The 20,103-nt window shown below is 36.2% G+C and overlaps 1 protein-coding gene across 1 annotated transcript; it reads left to right on the top strand.

Moving 5' to 3' along the window:
* The first annotated feature begins 13,631 nt into the window (after positions 1 to 13,631).
* On the top strand, positions 13,632 to 18,893 carry LOC126814332 (GTP-binding protein GEM). The gene is made up of 5 exons (XM_050539425.2): positions 13,632 to 14,277; positions 15,789 to 15,871; positions 16,428 to 16,614; positions 17,272 to 17,722; positions 17,963 to 18,893. Exons 1-4 carry the CDS (start codon positions 13,782 to 13,784, stop codon positions 17,544 to 17,546), a joined length of 1,041 nt encoding a protein of 346 aa, XP_050395382.1. The 5' UTR covers positions 13,632 to 13,781; the 3' UTR covers positions 17,547 to 17,722; positions 17,963 to 18,893.
* Positions 18,894 to 20,103: the final 1,210 nt, after the last annotated feature.

Raw genomic sequence — 20,103 nt, 5'->3', positions numbered from 1 at the left:
TCCAGAGCAAAGAACAGTCTTCCTTGCTTAGACAGATAGTAAAAACAAGAAAGAAGGGTGTTTAACCGATAACATTACGTCTGGTGATGACTCTTCGTACACATGTTGTCCACGCATGTGATCATGAAGTGCGCAGGAGCCAATTATCTTTCAACGACCAATCATAGAAGAATATAACATCCATCCAGATGAGTTTTTCTGTATCTTGATAAATGACCCGTTCGATTTTTTTTCTCAAGCTTTCAGCGAAACCAAACAAATGATGTAAAGTCTTTCCATTATTGCAAGTTCACCGCCAATGAAGCAAATATCCCAAAGAATAACATTGGGATCATTTATAATTGTTTCTGGATCGAAGACCTGCCATGATATGAAACAATATTGCGTTTCCCTGTAGTATAACATATAAAATATCATTCTCCACCCAGAGAAATGTCTTCTATGCCTTCCGAAAACAATTACGGGTGCACTATGGGCCCAAGTCAATCGATGTCCAAGGAACAGGTTGTATTGGTGGTGACTAAGGCTATTTTCGAAGAGTGCCCCCCGCCCCCAACACACACACACGAAGGACAAGAACAAAAAATGAGTAGCGCCTGTGGTCCAGTTCCTGGTCCATACAATAGCCAGGTTTGTCCGATTTCATTTTTTCTTCCTGAAAAGACTTAAAATATATTACAATGTTTCTTCTATGGTTCTGTGGAATAAACATTCATTAATCGTGCACCCGAAACAGTAAAGTATTATTTACAAAGCTCGTCCGCTTTTTTCTATATTCTAACAATAGACAGGTCCTTACGATGGCAGCTTGTAGACTTAATTGTATTAAAAACGCAGCATTTAATTACAAATTTCGGAACCATCGCCAGCAATTGGCATTTCAAAAGTGTAGAAACACAAGAAATGGTTAGTTACTAAAAAGTAAATGAATTTTTCCGATTTTATAATTGTATGGTCTTTTAAGCTACGAGACGCCATCTTGAAATCTATGGTAATATTGATACATTCTGCAAATGGCGATAAATCTTGAACGTTGGCATATATAATTTATTGAAAATTCGATCCGAACAGTTGTCACCGATTTTGTATAGCAATAGATGCTGATGGATATCAACTTTAAGATAATCTAATTGTTGACGTTATAAATGTTGTTTATATGGTCTAACAAAAGATTTCACCAAGGACAAATTACAAACAATAAAGAAAATAATTGGATAAATTAACAAACGTAACCATGTTTATGTATAATTCTTATGAGGGATTTCCATATAATTATGTAGCTGTTACCCAACCAAGAAGCTTTACTGTCCGAACAGGTTTGATGGACGTCATCTAATATAATTCCTTTTGATTTTCGTGCCAGGAAGTGGTTCACAAGCTGCACGCATCGTGTTGTTCTTATCCGGAACACACTGGGGCCCGGATTCGAGATATTTTTGTTCGTTGAAAAACTGACATATGATGCTTACTGCTTAATTGAGTTTGACTACAGTTATAGAGAAATCAAAAATTGCAACCACGCATTTCCAGAGAGATAGACACAATTATTATATAAATGATGCTATATATGTCTCTGTTCTTTGACAGATTATTTGATGACCATATCAAGTTAGTCTCTTTATGTGGAAAAGACTAAAGATGTCTCTGGTATCTTCGTCTATGTCAATAGCAGGTTCAGCCCCCTTTAGTTTAATGGTTTATTTGAATAGTGTGAGTAGGCTGAATATCAATATATGTTACCAACCTAATATATCGGTCTTTTATATAGAATCTAGTAATTTGATACTATGTTCATACGAAATGAGTTTACCCAAGAGCTTTAATGTAATCTTAAAATATGGATTTTCAAAATAAATAATCTGTACATATAACTCTAAATATATTTATCTAATAGCAAACCAATGTCCACTTAAACGACTTCCTAAATTGCGAGTGAGCTGGTGTGTGTTTCAATTTGCTGCCGTCAATACTAAACCGTTGATTAGGATGTAGTAAATGTCTGAGTTAAACAGCTGAATGAAATGAGCCGTGGTCATAAAAGGAGACTTTAAATAGAATCTTCACATTTATGGTATGATGTAGGTGGTTTATTCTGTGCGCTTGGTTGGTTGTATCTGAAAAGGTTTATAAAATTCACTGAAATACACCAAGGTACACATAACATATGGGAAACAAATAAACCTATAATCACCGTTACGCTTTCCATATAGAATTCGTTTTGGTATTCCCAGGAGGCTTTAGGCCATTTATATTTAACTATTCTCTAGCTGGGGTATTTCAGAAAGGCCCTGTACAAATACGTCACATATGACATCAGTTGCTCGGTTGGATAGATTATTCATTAATTCATTCACTTATTATATCATTGTCTGGAGATGGTCGGTTTATATTCATCAACTTTAAAGCCTTGATTCCAAGCTTGGTTTAATCGTTCAATTTTTTTACATAAGAAGTTAGATCTTAGTGGGACATACCATTCAAAACAAAAGTACGGTTTTACTTTATTGTGTCCACTCTTCGAAGTCATGGGAGAATCTTTATTTCTTAGTTATTCCTGATAATCAAATTGAATAATTGTTATTACATGATTGGAAACTGACAATGAGTTCATGTGCTTTATTCCTATAAGGCAAAGTCTCATCAGGTATACAATACAAGCAATGCAATGCAATGCAATACACTACACTACACTATGTACAAAGACAAAATAAAACACATTTATACATAACAGGCATTGAAATGGATTTACATAGTTAGCTGAGTAAGTGTTATGGATCGGAACGGATGGAAATGAAATGGGGTTTAACGTCCAACTATTCTGCTCCGAACTGGGTTAATGAAGACGGGCATACGTCATACAGTGTGCTATGAGGGAAATTTTGCCCGGACAGCGGCACTACGGCCTACTATTATATCGACTTCCAACTGTCTAGACAGCTGTTCTTGTCGGGTCCTCCGTCCTGCATCACTGACAAGGGAGAACCGCGCCGGAAAATATGGACGGAAGAGTTGGACATGTTAAGTAAACAAAGCTTAGAAAACGTTTTGGCCACAGGTCACCAGCGTATTCCCCATTGACATCATTGATAATTATCGTCTATCAGGCCGGCTCTATCTTTTCCCCAAATTTTCGTTGGGTAGAACGCTTTCTACCACAGATGGAGCAACATGTGACAACCTCTTGCTCAAAAGCACGTGTGAGGTCCACCATAAAAAAAACGTTAGATATACAAACTGAAAGTAGAGATCATGCAATTTTCTGTCCTACATTTCAACTTAACCAACCTCTTAACTCCTGTATCCTCCCGATTCAAAATCATGTATATTCACCACAACCAGGCAGCAAATGTATTTTCAAATTCTTTTCTTCAATTCTCAGAAAGGCAACTAAAGATCGACATGCAAAGGGGGGGGGGGGCGTAAGAGAAAGACTAAAAATAACCTTTGCCCTTCATGATGAGCTGGGTTCTTTTGTGAAATTTAATCGCCAAAATAATAATTATTTTGTCACAATTTTCGGAAATTGAGTTTCATTGCATCACTACCTTGACTAAGTTCGATATTGCACATTTTTTGTCTAGATTAAAAATGAAATGAAATGAAATGGGGTTTAACGTCCTACTGTTCTGCTCCTAACCTGGGCTAATGAAGACGGGTATACGCCATACAGTGTGCTATGAGGGAAATTTTGCCCGGACAGCGGCACTACGGCCTACTCTTATATCGAATTCCAACTGCCAAGGGATCTTTTACGTGCACGCCAATGTGTACACGGGACCTCGGTTTTTCGTCTCATCCGAACGACTAGACAGCTTTCCTTGTCAGGCCCTCCGTCCTGCATCACTGACAAGGGAGAACCACGCCGGAAAATCTGGATGAACTTTCTCGGCCAATGCAGGGATCGAACACCCGACCTCCAGGCTAGTTGTCTAGATTAGGAAGGGTGGTAAATGATTGGATTGCTCGATGCATTTGAAAAGATAAATGAACAAGTAAATAATATATGCCATTTATTTTGGGAATGAGCCCTGCTGACTTGTTTTTCTTGTTTATTTTTATTGTTGTTTTGGATTTTTGGTGGGTTTTATAATTACAATCTCGAATAATCAGCCATTAAAATACAAGAGGTTCTTATTAACCACAAACTCTTTCCTTTTATTAATAGAATGAATTATATATTATTATGTATGTCTGCCAATTTAAAAAGAATCGACCCGGATGGAGTAGAAATGTAGCAAAATAAACCCTATTTATGTTATTCCTTCTAAATCGACCACTGATCAACCACTACTTCAGACGTATGACAAATCAAACAAATTTATTTCAGGACATTCTGTTGGGATTATGATTCAGATTTATTTCAGTATCTTTAACGTCTGTGTGACGTAAATATTCGGATGCCACATGGTGCATCGGCCACGAAAGATGACAGTTTTAATACTTAATTGTGTTTCTTCTGAAGCCATAAAATCGACATACAAACATGATAAGAAGCTAAAGACATTACCATCATCCGAACGGACAACGAACCTATGCGGTCAATCGCTCAATAGGCGATCTATTAACGTGTTTGTCTTAAGATTAAATGTGTTTTTGTGATGATTAGGCTGTAATCACAGGTGGTTGGGGTTGCATGTACATCAATAACTTGGCACTGGTGATCTGTTGGTTTGTTATTGTGGTATCAACCTAGGAAACATTTATCTCTTAAATGAAGGTTGTTGTTAGTTAGTTGTATTTTACGTACGCTTCCACCGAGGTGATATCGCAGACAATAACATGTTATGTATTAATGTGATTAGTGAAATAAAAGGATAATTAGGTTTTTATATATATATGTACAGAAGACAATAGATAACAGGACGAGATATGAGATAACAGGTGCAAAGAATAAAGAAATGCCAGTAGACATTAACAAACAGACGAATTTGTGACAAAACAGACATGAATGTGGACGAACATTTAGACAAGGACAAACATTTGCAGACATGCACGCAATACGGACATTTGACAAAACAGACATAAATTTGGACGAACATTTAGACATAGTATGTACTTGTTGTTCATTCCTTTGTTGTTGGTTCTCTGAAGTAAGAATCCAGCACTTTAAAGAAAAGAGAGGAAAAAAGAGAGTATCTGGTCTTATGGTGATTTTGGTTTTTTTGTTTCGTCCCCTAAGGCTTCAGTAGGGGGGGGACAAAAAATAAGAATAATAAACGGAAGGAAAGAAAAAAAAATGCTCAATGAATTATAAACAAATAATAAGAATAATAAATGGAAGAAGATAAATCACTCAAAAATTGCATTTATGGTAAGTTAATACAATAAAGTTAATATTTATTAGGAGTTAATGAATACAATAATACATATATGATGACTTAATATGATCTACAATCAATACTTACTTAGTCAGGGTGTGTTGCGTTACCCTCTATGGGGACATTTTACGCTAACACCCTGATTTATTATTTGAAGTTTTATTAATGGTGTAGGACGGGTGGCGTTTCCCTTTAGGGAACGTTTTTACGCTCCGCCCTACTGAGTTTATTTTAATTCGTTAATTTTATCATAGTTTTATTTGTATTGTAGGACGATACAAATAAGGTGATAGGGATATTGATATATATGGCCACCAACCCTTGTTGTTGAATGAAACCATTTCCTTTGACAAACATGTAGCTGGTACTGCAATTGGAGCTAATCACCATCTCTATTTCATGTATTGACAAACACGTTTAATTAATTACAATTTGATAGAGAGAAATGAGGGCTAACTTCCACACGACACATACTATGTCATTTCTGAAATAACACATGGTTCAGTAATTCGCTCAGGGGCCCTTAGCAGCGGGTGGAAGACGAAGGACCCGGAGAAACCTCACGAGTTTGGAAGGCGACCCTAGCTACTCCTGGTAAAAGAACAAGCGAGGAATCGAAACTAGGCCACTTGACTCAATGAAAGACCTTATGATCGAAAGCACACGCGTTAAAACATAAACAATTCGGCCCCACAACCTCCCAAATTTAATAAAACTAGGCCAAACAAAATCAATTAAATACCATTTGACAGTTACACTTCCAAAGTCTTTAAAAAAATGCATTATGCACGAGCTAAATGCCCCTATTGTAGGTATTTCTTTAGGCCTGAAATGTTATCTAACTTATTAATTGGACATTAATTATCTTATCCAGACCATAATCAACTCTCGACGCCATCGTTAGCCTGTGATATTTTCTGGGTTAGAATACATTTTGTGATGGATAATTTAAAGTAAAAATGGGTAAACGAGATTTTATTTGTTATCATACCAACGTCAGTAATGACGACCGAGACTAGCCTAAAATGAATTGGCTAATATCTCGGGTCAGGGTGAAGCAATTTGACGGGGGGGGGGGGCGTCAGGGACCTAGCACGTGCGCTTTAGATGATAAGGTTTCTCATTGAATCAAGTAGCGTGTTTTCGATCGACCCCTAGCTTACCTAGGATCCGACTGCCTATCTCCGTGATCAACCTTTACGCGTAAGCGAATTCTTGAAGTAAAAGTTTGTCATATTGTTATGTGAGTCCCGAAATGACCCGCTCTCTCCCTCTCCCCATCTCTCTCTCTCTTTCTCTGTATATATGTGTCTTACATGTCCCAAAGAATCCTGAACATGTAATTATTGGGTTAGAATATTAGCTGAGGCTTATAAAAATTCATCTCCTCGTAAGGAATTATTTATAAAACTATAAATACAATCTTTAGATTTATAATTATAAACTACTTAAAAGCTTAAATAACGCATGGCTCTATTCTTTGGAAACTTAAAATAGACGAACTATGTCTGAAACCGCGGGTTAGTGTAATATGAATGTATATAAAGTGATTAATATTAAATTTTAACATTTTTATTGTAATTTCTAATCAATTATGTGAAATACGTCAAATTCTAAACGTTTTTTTTTTTAAATTATTGTTTCGTTGTTTGTGCATCAGCCATTGATGATTACTTCAAAAATGTCTTGTTGGATATGTTTCTGTGTTAAATACAAATGTCACGCGAAACCATAAAATACACGACTCGTGTACTGATTTTAAAATGTTCATTATGTCTTAAATATTAGATATTGAGTTAGAGGTTTAGCTACTTTAAATTAGAAACACTAATATCCATACAACATTGTAATTAATCAAAGAATTATGTTGGATATAATTAACCATTCCAACTGCGAGACTGATGACCCCGCCTCAATCCCAATTTATCTTGCTTAATTTGAGCAGAAAATGCTCATTATCTAGCTTACTCGCGGTATTGATGTACTGCAACTGTGCACCAAATCAACACAAAGTCATCGTGTTTTAAAACATGGCAAATTCTAATAGCTTATACCTGGGTTAGATCTATTTCATAAGTATCTAGATTTCGTCAAAGGTCACGAGATGTAAACAGGGCTAACGCTAACTCTTACCCGAACCCTAACCCACAATCTCGTCAACAGTCACGTGTCCTAACCTTATTTACATCTAAGTGACCTTGACGAAATCTGGAGGTGGCTTAAAAAATAGATCTAGCCCTTATACCTGCTTAGCAGACAATGGTCATCATCGAACTCGGTCAAGGTATTCACCTAAAGCACATCTACACGTTTTAACAAACTACCTCAATTAGAAGCACAATTATTGTGTCCAAAATCTCGAGCAATCAAATCGTCTATGTTAAGCCTAAGCAAGTTTGAATATTGTATCTCAAATAAAAGCAGCGTCAATTTGTCTCAAAAAGTATGACGTTTGGACAGATATGACTGACAAACCAATCGGGTTATTTGTACATCTAAATAAATTATTGACATGAAATTAGTTTGTGGATGTAAACCCCACCCACGTCTCTCCCGGTGTGTGTGTGTGTGGGGGGGGGGGTGTAAGTGTGTGTGTGTGTCTCTCTCTCTCTCCCCGCCCCCACCTATCACGGACTTTGTGTTGTCTACCAAGCTTATGACAAATATCTACCTTTTAAAACCGAGAGTTATCTGAGGGTTATTTAGAAATAACTTGTGAAAAGATAGACTACCCGAATGAGAGTTAGTCCACTGATCCCAGAGACACCAATGCATCACGTGAAGTGATACAAAGCAACACGTCATTGGACCAGCGGTGACTAAGCTTTTTATTAAATGCGCAGCTCCAGGCATGGAAATGTTCACAACAAGTACAGATCGTTGATTAACATTTTCAGGTGGTTTTTTTAAAATTATTGTACCAAATGCCCTTATAATATTAACATCCATAGGGCGTATCGGTGTACTTCAGTATATTCGGCATTTAAAAAATTGTGCCAGAAACCAAACCTGTCCTAAATGTTCCAGTTTGTAATTACTGGTTCGTGATTACAATATAAACAGTCTCCAGACTAATGTATCAAGCAGTGTATATAGTATTTAAGTGCTGAGAAACTCAACCAGACGTGTGTGTATGTATGTCATGGTGACCCACCGAGTAAGGCTCTGGATGTTTCAACGTGTGGCTCAGGTTCATGGGGGAGAGAGAGAGAGAAATGGGGTTTAACGTCCACTCGACACAAACTAGGTCATTTCGGGACTAACATATGTATTAATTTTTATTTACATAATTCGCTTGCGCGTAGGGGTCTTTAGCAGTGGGAGGAAACCGGAGGACCCGGAGAAAACCCACGAGGTTGGACAGGCGACCCTACTCCCTGTCTTCGAATCCCTGGTTGTACGTGACAAGGAGTAGGGTCGCCTGTCCAACCTCGTGGGTTTTCCCCGGGTCCTCCGGTTTCCTCCCACTGCTAAAGACCCCTACGCGCATGCGAATTATTGAAATAAAATTAAACCATATGTTAGTCCCAAAATGACCTAGTTTGTGTCGAGTGGACGTTAAACCCCATTTCTCTCTCTCTACTCTTTGTCACGAACAACCGGGGAATCGGAAACTACGCCAGTTGACCCAATGATAGACCTTATGATACAGCACGCACGCGCTAAGCATTCAGCCATCACCCCCCCCCCCCTACCAATGTGAGGACACGAACAGCGTTTATTCTTTCGGAAATCACGAACAACTTGAGTCAAGTGTATACGTTGGCGCGCATGTTAAAGAATTCTAGCCATTTCGAATTGGATGAAATAATGTAAAATGAAATGAAATGGGGTTTAACGTCCTACTACTTTGCTCCGACTGGGCTAATGAAGACGGGCATAAAGTGTGCTACGAGGGAAATTTTGCCCGGAAAGCAGCGTTACGGCCTACCCTTATATAGAATTTTACGTGACGCCAATGTATGCGCGGGACCTCGTTTTTTTCGTCCCATCCGAGCGACGGAATTCGATAAAGAGTAGACGGTGCAAATATTGCCTCATAGCACATTGCATGGTGTATGCCCATCTTCGTTAGCCCAGTTGGTGCAGACATCTAGGAAGTTAAACCCCATTTCATGTTTACATATAAATTTTGTGTATTGTCAGCACAACTGAAAAGAGATGTTTTTTGTAAACAATTAAGGCGAATCCGTTAAAATAAGGCAATGAATGAATAAATGTAAAGCGAGCTTGAAGTTTGTGTTTTTATATACCCCTCCCCCCACCCCAAAAAAAAAAAACCACTACAAAAAAAAAAAAAAATACAGATTTATTCCATATCCATGAAAATTTTTTAGTACATCTTTCCTCAAAGTAAACACGAATTTTCTAATTTTAACGTCCACATAACACACAGTATGTTATTTCGGGACTAACATTAACACATGGTTTGGGTTTGCATCAATAGGGGTCGTTAAAAGTGGATAGGTACTGAGGGACCAGGAAGAAATCCACAAGGCTAGACAGGCGAACTTCTTTTCACTATAAGCCTGTAATCGAAATGACAAAAACATGACTCAATGACAGTAATGAACAATATTTGTACTCAATGGAAATATTTCCTGGGGGGTCGTTGAACCCTAGAGCTCACTTTTCCGTGCATAAAAGAATCTTCGTAGCCTACCGAGTGAGACGGTCGAGGTTGGTTAAGTGCTTTTATATATATATATACATATATATATATATATAGCCATAACATAAATACGTAAGATCCACTGTTCTTTTGGACATTATATAAAGTTTCTAGCCACAATAATTATTTAATGCTTGAGGACAGAGTAAAATCTAAAAAAAGATAAGGTTATCAAGTGAGATAAAACACACGACATACTATATGTCGTCTATATAAAATAACTGAACATAGCTTAATTATCTTACACGGATTAGCTACAGGGGCGGATCCAGGAATTTTTGCAGGGGGGGGGGGTCATGTTCCTGAGACAATGTATCTCCCCCCCCCCTCTCCCGCTTGGTCTCTATCGTCATTTTGGCGTATATACATACACATTGAGCTTTTTAAACAGAGAAATTCAACACCTCGTTTGACGTCAATTTTTATAATGAATTAATACAATGACTTTGTGATTCAATTTCATGGATGCAAAGCATTAATTGTGATATCGCATAATGTCTATATCATTATCTCCGTGCTTTGAGTGTCCATCCTGTTCCAACTCTGACGATAAAGGATAAAGCACACGGCCGAGAATCCTTTCTCATAAAAAGCGTTGATTTACAAAACAATTTATGTAGCCGAGCAGGGGGGGGGGGGGGGTCGACCCCCCAACCCATACCACCCCCTCTGGATCCGCCCCTGCGCTCGCAATATGTATTATACAGAAAATTCCATAAAAAGGCCAATATTTGTGTCTGATCATGGTCTTAACGCAGGATTTTCACAAATTCTCCCATTCGCTGTAAACAACCTTTGTCTGGGTTTATTAGATAGTTCAAGCAAGTTAAACGACCGGCTATTAATACATCAGGTCCTTGTCTTCATACAAGTGATCAGAAATTCCACAATCAGATATCTTATTTATTCTAATCTAGATATATTTATGAATCTTTAAACAGTCGATTGTAATCAAATCTATTTTCAGTATCCTATTGTATTACGTTTTTTTTCTGTTTGATTGAACAGAAAAGTTATAAATTTAGAAGGAGAGTGAAGTCATTTATATAATAACACCGAATAATGATGTTTCAAGAAACTTTTATGTGATAACATAACCAATTAGTTTAAATCATGTAGTTTCAGTAAATCCCCTTTATTTTAAATGGATGACAAAAGTTTTCGATTTTGCAAATGACTTCAGAATTCTATTCTGAACATACGTTCCTGGTTGTGCTTAATAGATGCGTTATGTATAATGTAAATCGGAATATTTCATGTCTTTATTTTGGCTTCAAATGTTATATAAATGATTATTTAGACATTCATTTACATGTCAAACCTATGTCAACTTTCTAGAACACCGGATTGCAGAGATTCAAATGAATGAGAACACCCGCGATATTTTAAGAATTTAATAATGAACAATCTACGTTACATCTTGTCATACGACGTTACATCTTGTCAAACCTTAAACCGCTCATAATTTCGCTCGGAATAAATTGATTTGTATGAAATTGTCAATATGTTAATCGTTCATTATTTGTGAACTATTATAGTAATAACGATTGGGTAAATAAGACACTTAAATATAATTGGGACAGGGAGGGGGTGTAATTGTTGGATCCACTAGTCGTAGAGGTATCTGTCGAACTGGTTTTAGGTTATGACGAACGCCTTAATGAACACCAGTTACCATTTCCGAAAAAAAAATATTACATATGAGTAAGCAGACGATAGCATCACTCAGTTTGCACCTTCAGTTTTTCTTCTTGTATAATCGTATGGGACGATAACACGCACGTAAAAGAACCCTTAACAGTTCGATATAAGAGTATTTCAAAGCTCAAAGCATCACTGTCCGGGCAAAATTTCCCTCATACTGTATAACGTACGCCCGTCTTCATTTGCTCAGTGGGTGCAGAAACGTAGGACGTTAAATCCCATTATATTTGACTCTTATGAACTCTCTGGCACGACAAACCGTGTACGCCTTCGAAAGGGACGCAAAACTGAAAATGGTTAGGTATAACGGTACGTTAGCAGAAACATATTTCATGGGGAATCATGAATGAATTCAAGACTACAGTTCATGGATAAGTACGGTTGAAGCAACAGGTACACACAATGCTACATATACAGTATATATATATATATATATATATATATATATATATATATATATATATATATATATATACAAACAATGGTAAAGGTAGAAAGGTGTTTTAGTGAAGAGGTGAGTGGGTACATCTAGCCATGGTTATTGCAGTTCTTTAGGAAATGGAATTAGGTTAAACATATGTAATACGTTCCCTCTTCTTTACCATCTGTTTAAAAGGTAAGGGAACTGCCAAAGATCACAAAACAAACATGTTAGGTGTAGTAAGTACAATGTTTATTACGTTAAGAAATACATGTGTACTTATTATACTTACCTATATGATATGTCATCTCGATGAATCGAGCTTATTATCTTAATAAGTTATCAAGGTCGGTACAGCTAGAAGGAGGGGTTCTGTGTGAAGACGTACCTTTAAATCAAATAGTAATTATCATTCCCTCGGGTGCACTTGCTTTTGTTGAGAGAGAGAGAGAGAGAGAGAGAGAGGGGGGGGGTAACAAATTAGGTCATTTGGGGACTAACACACGGTTCAAATTTTTTTTAATAATTCGCTTTCGCGTAGGGGTCTTTAGGAGTTGGAGGAAATCGGAGGACCAGGAGAAAACCCACGAGGTTGGAGCTTTTGTTTATAATATTATGCACATCAATCATTAACGTCTGGGTTGGTGTTTCCGATATTTTATAATATTTTATAAAATGATAGTTTATTGTCCAATAATGCAGATAAATTTGATATAATGTTGTGATTGTTATTGGTGGTGATTACACCAGTTAGCAGTTTGTAAATAAATAAGATATGCCGTGTATTTCTCCAATTTATCAGATTTTGCACATACAATTTGCGAACCCGATATTCACTAGTAGTAACAATTACATCAGAGTACACGAGATAAGAGCAGTCAATATATTGTTTTATTATGCATACAATTACAGCATGTTGAATATAAGTTCTGTTTGGTGATGAAGTGCACTAATACATGTATGTGCACCCGTTCTATGACGTCAGCGATTATTGCATACACCAGAATGCATCATGATTTAATCACAGTACACGCCCTATTATGTGCATTATTAATTTCAAATCAATAACATAACACACCTTTGTGCATTATTACTAGATGCCTAAGCATGACAATGTCTATGAATAACAACGTTGTAGTACTAAAGCTATGTTTATATCGACCAGAAGGATGATTAAAATTTTAAAGGCGTGTCTATTTTAATTTTCAAGCCCCGACAAATCTAGCGACAAATAAGCCCGTGTGTATATTATATCATATGTTTTAATTTAGAAATGTCTTGTTGTTCTTTACAGTTATTAAACTTTGGTAAATAAAATACATAAGCCATCCTTAGTTAGTCCTAATACATAATAATACTGCTCCTTAGTCTGGGTCATAGCTACAGATCAATACATGCCGTTCGCATGATTCAGCCAATCAGTGACAAGTAGAAGAAATGACGTTATTTTGCCGCCCTATGAATAACATCAACACGTGGTTTAGGAACTCGACGACAATATAAAAGGAATGGTTAGCAGGTTGTAATCAGAAACAATTTTGCTATCGCTTATGCTAACTTACGAGCGACGTGATACTACTACTACTGCTACAGCTAAGTTGATAGTACCAGTGGCTATTATTTTCCTTTGATTATTTTGTGTTTAATTCACACCGTGCCTATTACTATGCCAGAATATTTGAGTGTTTCATCACCAGCGAGAGAAGTATCGTCAGCACCGCATTCACGATCCTGTTCTTTCAAAAAGAGACCAAATAATCTGGAAGTTCTTTCGTCACCGCGACCCAGAACCAACAGCATGCCGAATTGTCAATCACACCATCTTGCAGTGCCACACATGGATTACAATGAATATTCCAGCATCGACGAAAGAATATGTCGCATCCGATCTTTCAGAACTACAGCAAAGGGCGTAGAAAACAACGGGGACTCTTTTAAAAGACATAGTACGAACAGTCTAATGTCGTCTGGAAGCACTGTAACAGACTATGAAAAACAACGATCATCTAGTATAACCTCCGAGGACAGTCAAACAAATAGTGGGGTGTCCTGGGTGCCTTCATATTTCCGTGTGGCGTTAATTGGTAGCAATGGTGTAGGAAAATCTGCTATCTCAAGACAGTTTTTAACATCAGAATATGTGGGATATGACGTAACAACACGTAAGTTACCCTTACTTTAAATTAGTTGTATTAACGTTTCATGTTCACATTTTATTTCTTAAAATCAGAATCCGTACGCTAAATACACTAACATAACGATAGGGCAAAGAACAGATGTCTTTGTGTGGGAGTTATCGAATAAACTAAAATCCGTTATATTCAATATAGCAGCATGTTTTATTTATTCAATAGTCTACACCTGTTTCTTGATAACATTACTCTAAAATGAATATAATTAGACCTTATGAGAGTCAATGCTTTCTAGAGGTCACACGGAAAACAGCTTGCGTGAAAATTAAAATTTGTGAATGAAACTTGGAAAAATATATATTAGTTTTGCTTGGAATTATATGAAAAACGGTTAAGAGGTCATAAAAACAAAAATTAACTTGTGATCCATTTTAAAATTCATTTAAACAAATCGGTAAATAAAACGACCCCCGTTTGACCCCAGGTCACAATTACCTGTTCATAAAAGTACCTAATTATTTGGATGTCTAGTTGTTGATGAAATTTATATGCTGTTGCAAGCCTACATGTACTGCAATTTATCTGTCCAAACAAATTATTGAAATATGACATAACACGTTAGTTCCTGGTATAACATTTTGGTTCCGAAATGACCTGGTTAGTGTCAAGCGAAATCATTACCGATGTGTGGTTCCTGTTTCTATTTATAGATTTATTTTTGAAACAATAATTATTATTAACCAAAAGCATAAAAACAAGCTTAGTGTATGCCCGGTAATAAGCCGCTGGTCAGGCAATGCATGATAAATGGATAAAAATACAATAAATTGAGTGAAGAAAAAATACTGATGCATAATTATAAATTGTTAAGTTATTTTAATAATGAACCATTGTTGGATTCCAAGAGATTTAATATTTAATTATAGATCGCGCCATCCATTAAGATAAAATAATGCTTCACTGCGTAAACAAGTCATTAAAATCGATTAGGTAATGGAATTTCGAATCTGTTTTTTTTTTAAACATTAACTTCAGAAATGTTATTGAAAATGCGTCAAAATAACTTAACTTTACCAGAAAGTATACAATGTGAGCTAATACGTTCATTGATTTTTCAACAGAAGATATTTCATGTATATGTTTGTGTTTAAATAGGACTCAAATTGAAAGTAGAACACAAACAACACTATTTCACAGATGTTCAGAATACAGTACATGTTTATTTCATATACATACAATTTTATATCATGTTTTAACGATATTTGCATACTTAAAATCCTATAAAACAACATGTTTTGTGTGAGTTTATTGTAATATATATCGGGCTAACAACCTTGGACAACAATGATAATTTATTGTTAAACCGAAATGCAAACACAGGTCCTTATGGGGGTTAATATTCGTAAATTATCGTTCTGACAACCTTTGACATTTCATTCTGTTTTTAAAATCAAAATGCGTTTTAATACAATTTACATAAACTTGAACCTTGTTTAGATTCAATCATTTTAATAAGAGTTTTTTTTTTGGTTTTTTTACAGCCGAGAATGAAGAACAAGATACCACAGTATCAGTGTTATTGGATGGAGAGGAATCTATTATGGAATTTACTGAGGATCCACAGGTATGATTGAATTATAGTTGTATTTAACGAGTGGACATTCCTGCTACTGGTTGCATGTATTGTTTTTTTATTAGGGACCTGTGACCTTTCCATAGACAATTATTTTATGAGAATGTCAAAAATAGAACAAGTGTTAATTAATTGCATTTGAAGCAAAGTAATAACCAATAGAACGAAATGTCAAGACGTGTGATAGAATAGTTAGTGTCATTTGTGAGTAGAGCCAGAACCAGTCTCAAAGATTTAATAATGTTGGGTTAAATGAGAGAGGGGGTAACGTCCACTCGACAAAAACTATTTCTCTTCGGGACTAACACATGATTCCATTTTATTTCAACAATCCCCTTGCGTAGGGGACTTCAGCAGTGGGAGGAAACTGGAGGATGCGGAAAAAGCCCACTTGGATGGGCATACGACCATACTCTTTGTCACGTATAGGCGGGGAATCGACAAAAGCCAACATGACTCGGTGACAGACCTTATGATCCAATGCGCGCGCGTTAACCATTCGGCCACTCAAACGGTGAACTAATCTCTAAACATTTATTTATTGCAGGTTACAGATTTAGAAAACTTGCACGTCGATGCCTTCATCGTAGCCTTCTCCATCACGGATTATTCCTCTTTTGTGGCGGCCACTAGCTTAATCCAACATCTTCGTGTTACTATGGGAACAGACAGGACTATCTTGCTAGTTGCAAACAAGATTGATTTGGTTCGACAACGAAAAGTAACAGCAAAAGGTAAGTTTGAATTTTGCGCCCACGTTTTCGTGATTTTATTTTTCTTTTAGGATTAAAATAAGAATAAAGTATTGTACTCTTCATCTACTAATTACTTATGGTAATTAATTCTTTATATACTGAAGAGGAAAATCCTGGATTTTGTGAATACAAATCTAAAACCAGTCAAGGAAATCACGACAGGAAAACTAATTTCTCTTCTGCGACGAGGTCCTAAATTTAAGGTCTTGCAGTTAGACAGATAGGCCATCAGGCACGATTTAAACCAAGAATAAATAATAAGGCAAATTCGCGCTTACGATCTAAGATAAATCCATATGAAAAGGGTTATTCCGGTTCTTTTAACGAGAATTATTCAATAAGGACATGGACTAATTTTATCCCATGTTTGAATATCAGTAACCCACTTAAACTAATGTGCTAGCTAGAGATGTCTTGGGGATTGGAGAAAACTTCTTCCTTTAGCAATCAATATCAAAACATTCAATAACTACATCGATTGAAGTAATTACACGAATCCGAAGGGAATTGAAATTGTTACTATTTTTAAACTAGATATTGAAGTTAAGAAGGTTTATGTGGAGTTGAGTAAAAACGATGGTTGAACAAAAATCAATATTCCTCATCTGATTTTCTGGGGTTTTTTTTATTTTCCAGGAGCTCGAGATTTTGCTATCAAATACGATTGTGATTACAGAGAAACATCGGCAGTGTTAAATCATCATGTAGACGATCTGTTGGTTGCCAGCCTAAAACAGATTCGCATTAAACTCAGCCCACCATCAGAAGAAAAGAAAAATAGCCGCCGCCATTCCATCAAATCTTGCTCAGATAAGCTCACATCTCCAAGAAAAGCCCTTGCTCTCTTCACCAAATTTCTCAATCTACACACTCATAAATCCAGATCCTGCAATAACTTATTGGCGTTTTAAATCAAGAAACTACTTTTCAAGAATAACAGAGCTATGCAGTCCAGACAATCTACAATTCGCAATGCAACTCGAGATGAATACTTTACTGATAGTTCTACCACTCCGTCCTTGCAGAAGCCATATTCATGACGTCATTCTCAGACATTGCATGACGTAGTAACATCATTCATGTTATGGTGAGTAACACACTTAAAACATTTTAATAAAATAGTTCCATATTTGGCGTGCTCCATCGTTTAAATGACATTTCTAGAATGAATAATACATATTTAGCGTGTCAATCAATAACATCAACTATTTAAATTAAATATATTTCTAATTTAGTAACATTTAAGATTGATTCATCCTGATTCATCATTTTGAAAAGTCAGACAATTTGTCACACTGTTTAATATCTTGTTTCTTGTCAATTTCAGGTTTAATCTGTGACCGAAGATGAAACATTATCCATCCACCATCGTTCTAATCCATCATGGCGTCTAACTATTTGATCGATATTTCTTCAAGATGTTGGTTCCGCGTAGATTGAAATCGTGACTTTTTATTCATTGTGCTATATGGAAGACTTCTGCTGCTTATTCCCCAAAAACAATGACATTGGGTGTGCTACTTTAAGCCTGACATTCCTGTGATTTTAACATTTTGTATTTTTCGAAACATTCTTACAATAGATTTTCGTAACATTCTGTTTGAATATACGTTTCGTGTTTTTTCGAATTTCGGAGAGTGATTTTTATATGTGTTCTCGCGCAAGAAAAAATGTTCCTAGAATCAAGTCTGAGTTTAATAACCGACTAACACAATTTCTGACTTAATGGACCTTTGTCCACGACTTACTAAAATTATAATTCTTGGGTCAGAGACCCCTACAAGGATAAGCAATATCATGAGTATTGTTCACTAGAATTGAGTCTTGTATTTTCGTAATAATGTCCTCAGTGGTGTAGACAAATAAGTAATATAGGATTTTATAATTTTTATTCTATAATAAGAAAATGTAGTCGGCCAGCTTCAATTATTAAATGGTATTACTTTTATTTGGAATCAGATTATTTCAATAAGTATGTTATTTATTACCTACATGTAGTATTAATAAGATTTTGAAAATACTTATTAAAGTTGTTAATTACAAATAAGTATTGTTATGTATGTATCAATATATTTTTATTCATAAGGTATGACTGACTGGTGATTAAATTGTATTATGAATGTTTTATAAACTTTTTTAAACATAGTATTTATATGTAATGGCTTGTACAACAAATGGCTTATTTTGGAGAAAAATAATAAGATATAAAATGTCTTCCTCGAACTTGATAAAAAATGTAAAAAAACAAAAAAAAAAATTAAAAATAAAATATATAAAATTTAGAATACAGTGTTTTGTTCACGAAGTTGAATTTCACGAATTACCGCCTTTTACAGCCACCCAAGAACCATCATCCATTGGCATGGGTATTCTTGAAGCAATGGCCCGAGCATTCCCTCTCTGGCCATTGCTGGATTGACTTCTGATCAAATATGTCCCAAGTACAGCAACATGACAGCCCTTGGTGTAATCTGAGGTCTTCCCTAAACCTTTGAACAGTGATTTAAGGTATTAAAAACGGTGAAAGTATTATTCGTCTCCAAACAGTATTGTTTAAATTGTAGCCGTTTGATAGCCTCGTTTGTCACGCAATTAGTTTTTTCTGCAATATTCTGCTATGCACTGGTTAATTGGGGGTAATGTTTCCTGAGTCATGACGTAACGTTATGTTTTTAAGCAGTTAGCTATTGGTTGTTAATCGGACTATTGACCAGTCATAATTTGGAACAGAAATTTGCTTCCATTACACCAGTGTTAAGTGCGATTAGGTCTAATCAAACGAAACGCGACGAGGAGTATGTTGGCATGCAGCTTACTTGATTTGAAAGTTGATTTCAATAATTATCACCCTTTACAGCCATGCAAAAACACCCAATGGCAGTTTATATAAGTACTCTGATTGTCATTCTTGTTTAAAAAGTTGATTCAGTTAATTACGATGCTGTACAGTCATCCTCCCCGCAACTGTTGCTTACTTGATTTAGAATACCGGTATGAATACAAAACGTATAAAAGTATACAATGGAAATAATATGGACATCCTGAAAAGGGATATTTTGATTTGGGTTTGTTTATTTGATGTTGACAATGTTGAAATGGGGTTTTCTGCACCAACCGTATTACTGAAGTCGAACAGCCGGCCTTTTGCTCCGCAGTCTTCTTCAATTCAAACTGTCACGGGCTCTTGGACAGTGCATGCCAGCGTGCACTGGTGATAATGGGGGTTTGTTAAATCGACTAGACTATGCTCTTTCCCAAGCCTCCACCATTCACCACTGACAAGTGGAAAGCGCACTGGAAAATTCGGGGGAACTTTTATTCCAACACCCGGGATCGAACCCCAGATCTCCTGCTTATCGCCTTCCCGGTTATCACGGTATCAACCTTGACTGCACAGTTGTTGAAAACTGTGACTTCATAAAAAGTGACATAGATATGTCACATGTCCAATATTAAACATCAAGGGTT

The sequence above is a fragment of the Patella vulgata genome, chromosome 3 (assembly GCF_932274485.2).
Source record: "Patella vulgata chromosome 3, xgPatVulg1.2, whole genome shotgun sequence".
NCBI classification, from domain to species: domain Eukaryota; kingdom Metazoa; phylum Mollusca; class Gastropoda; family Patellidae; genus Patella; species Patella vulgata.
Note: the sequence above shows the minus strand (reverse complement) of the source record. Positions and strands in the feature narration are given on the sequence as shown.

Coding starts and splice junctions, on each gene's coding strand:
- LOC126814332 (XM_050539425.2), top strand. CDS start 13,782: ATGCCAGAATATTTGAGTGTTTCATCACCAGCGAGAGAAGTATCGTCA. Junction 15,872..16,427: donor AATTTACTGAGGATCCACAG/GTATGATTGAAT, acceptor TATTTATTGCAG/GTTACAGATTTAGAAAACTT. Junction 16,615..17,271: donor ACGAAAAGTAACAGCAAAAG/GTAAGTTTGAAT, acceptor TTTATTTTCCAG/GAGCTCGAGATTTTGCTATC.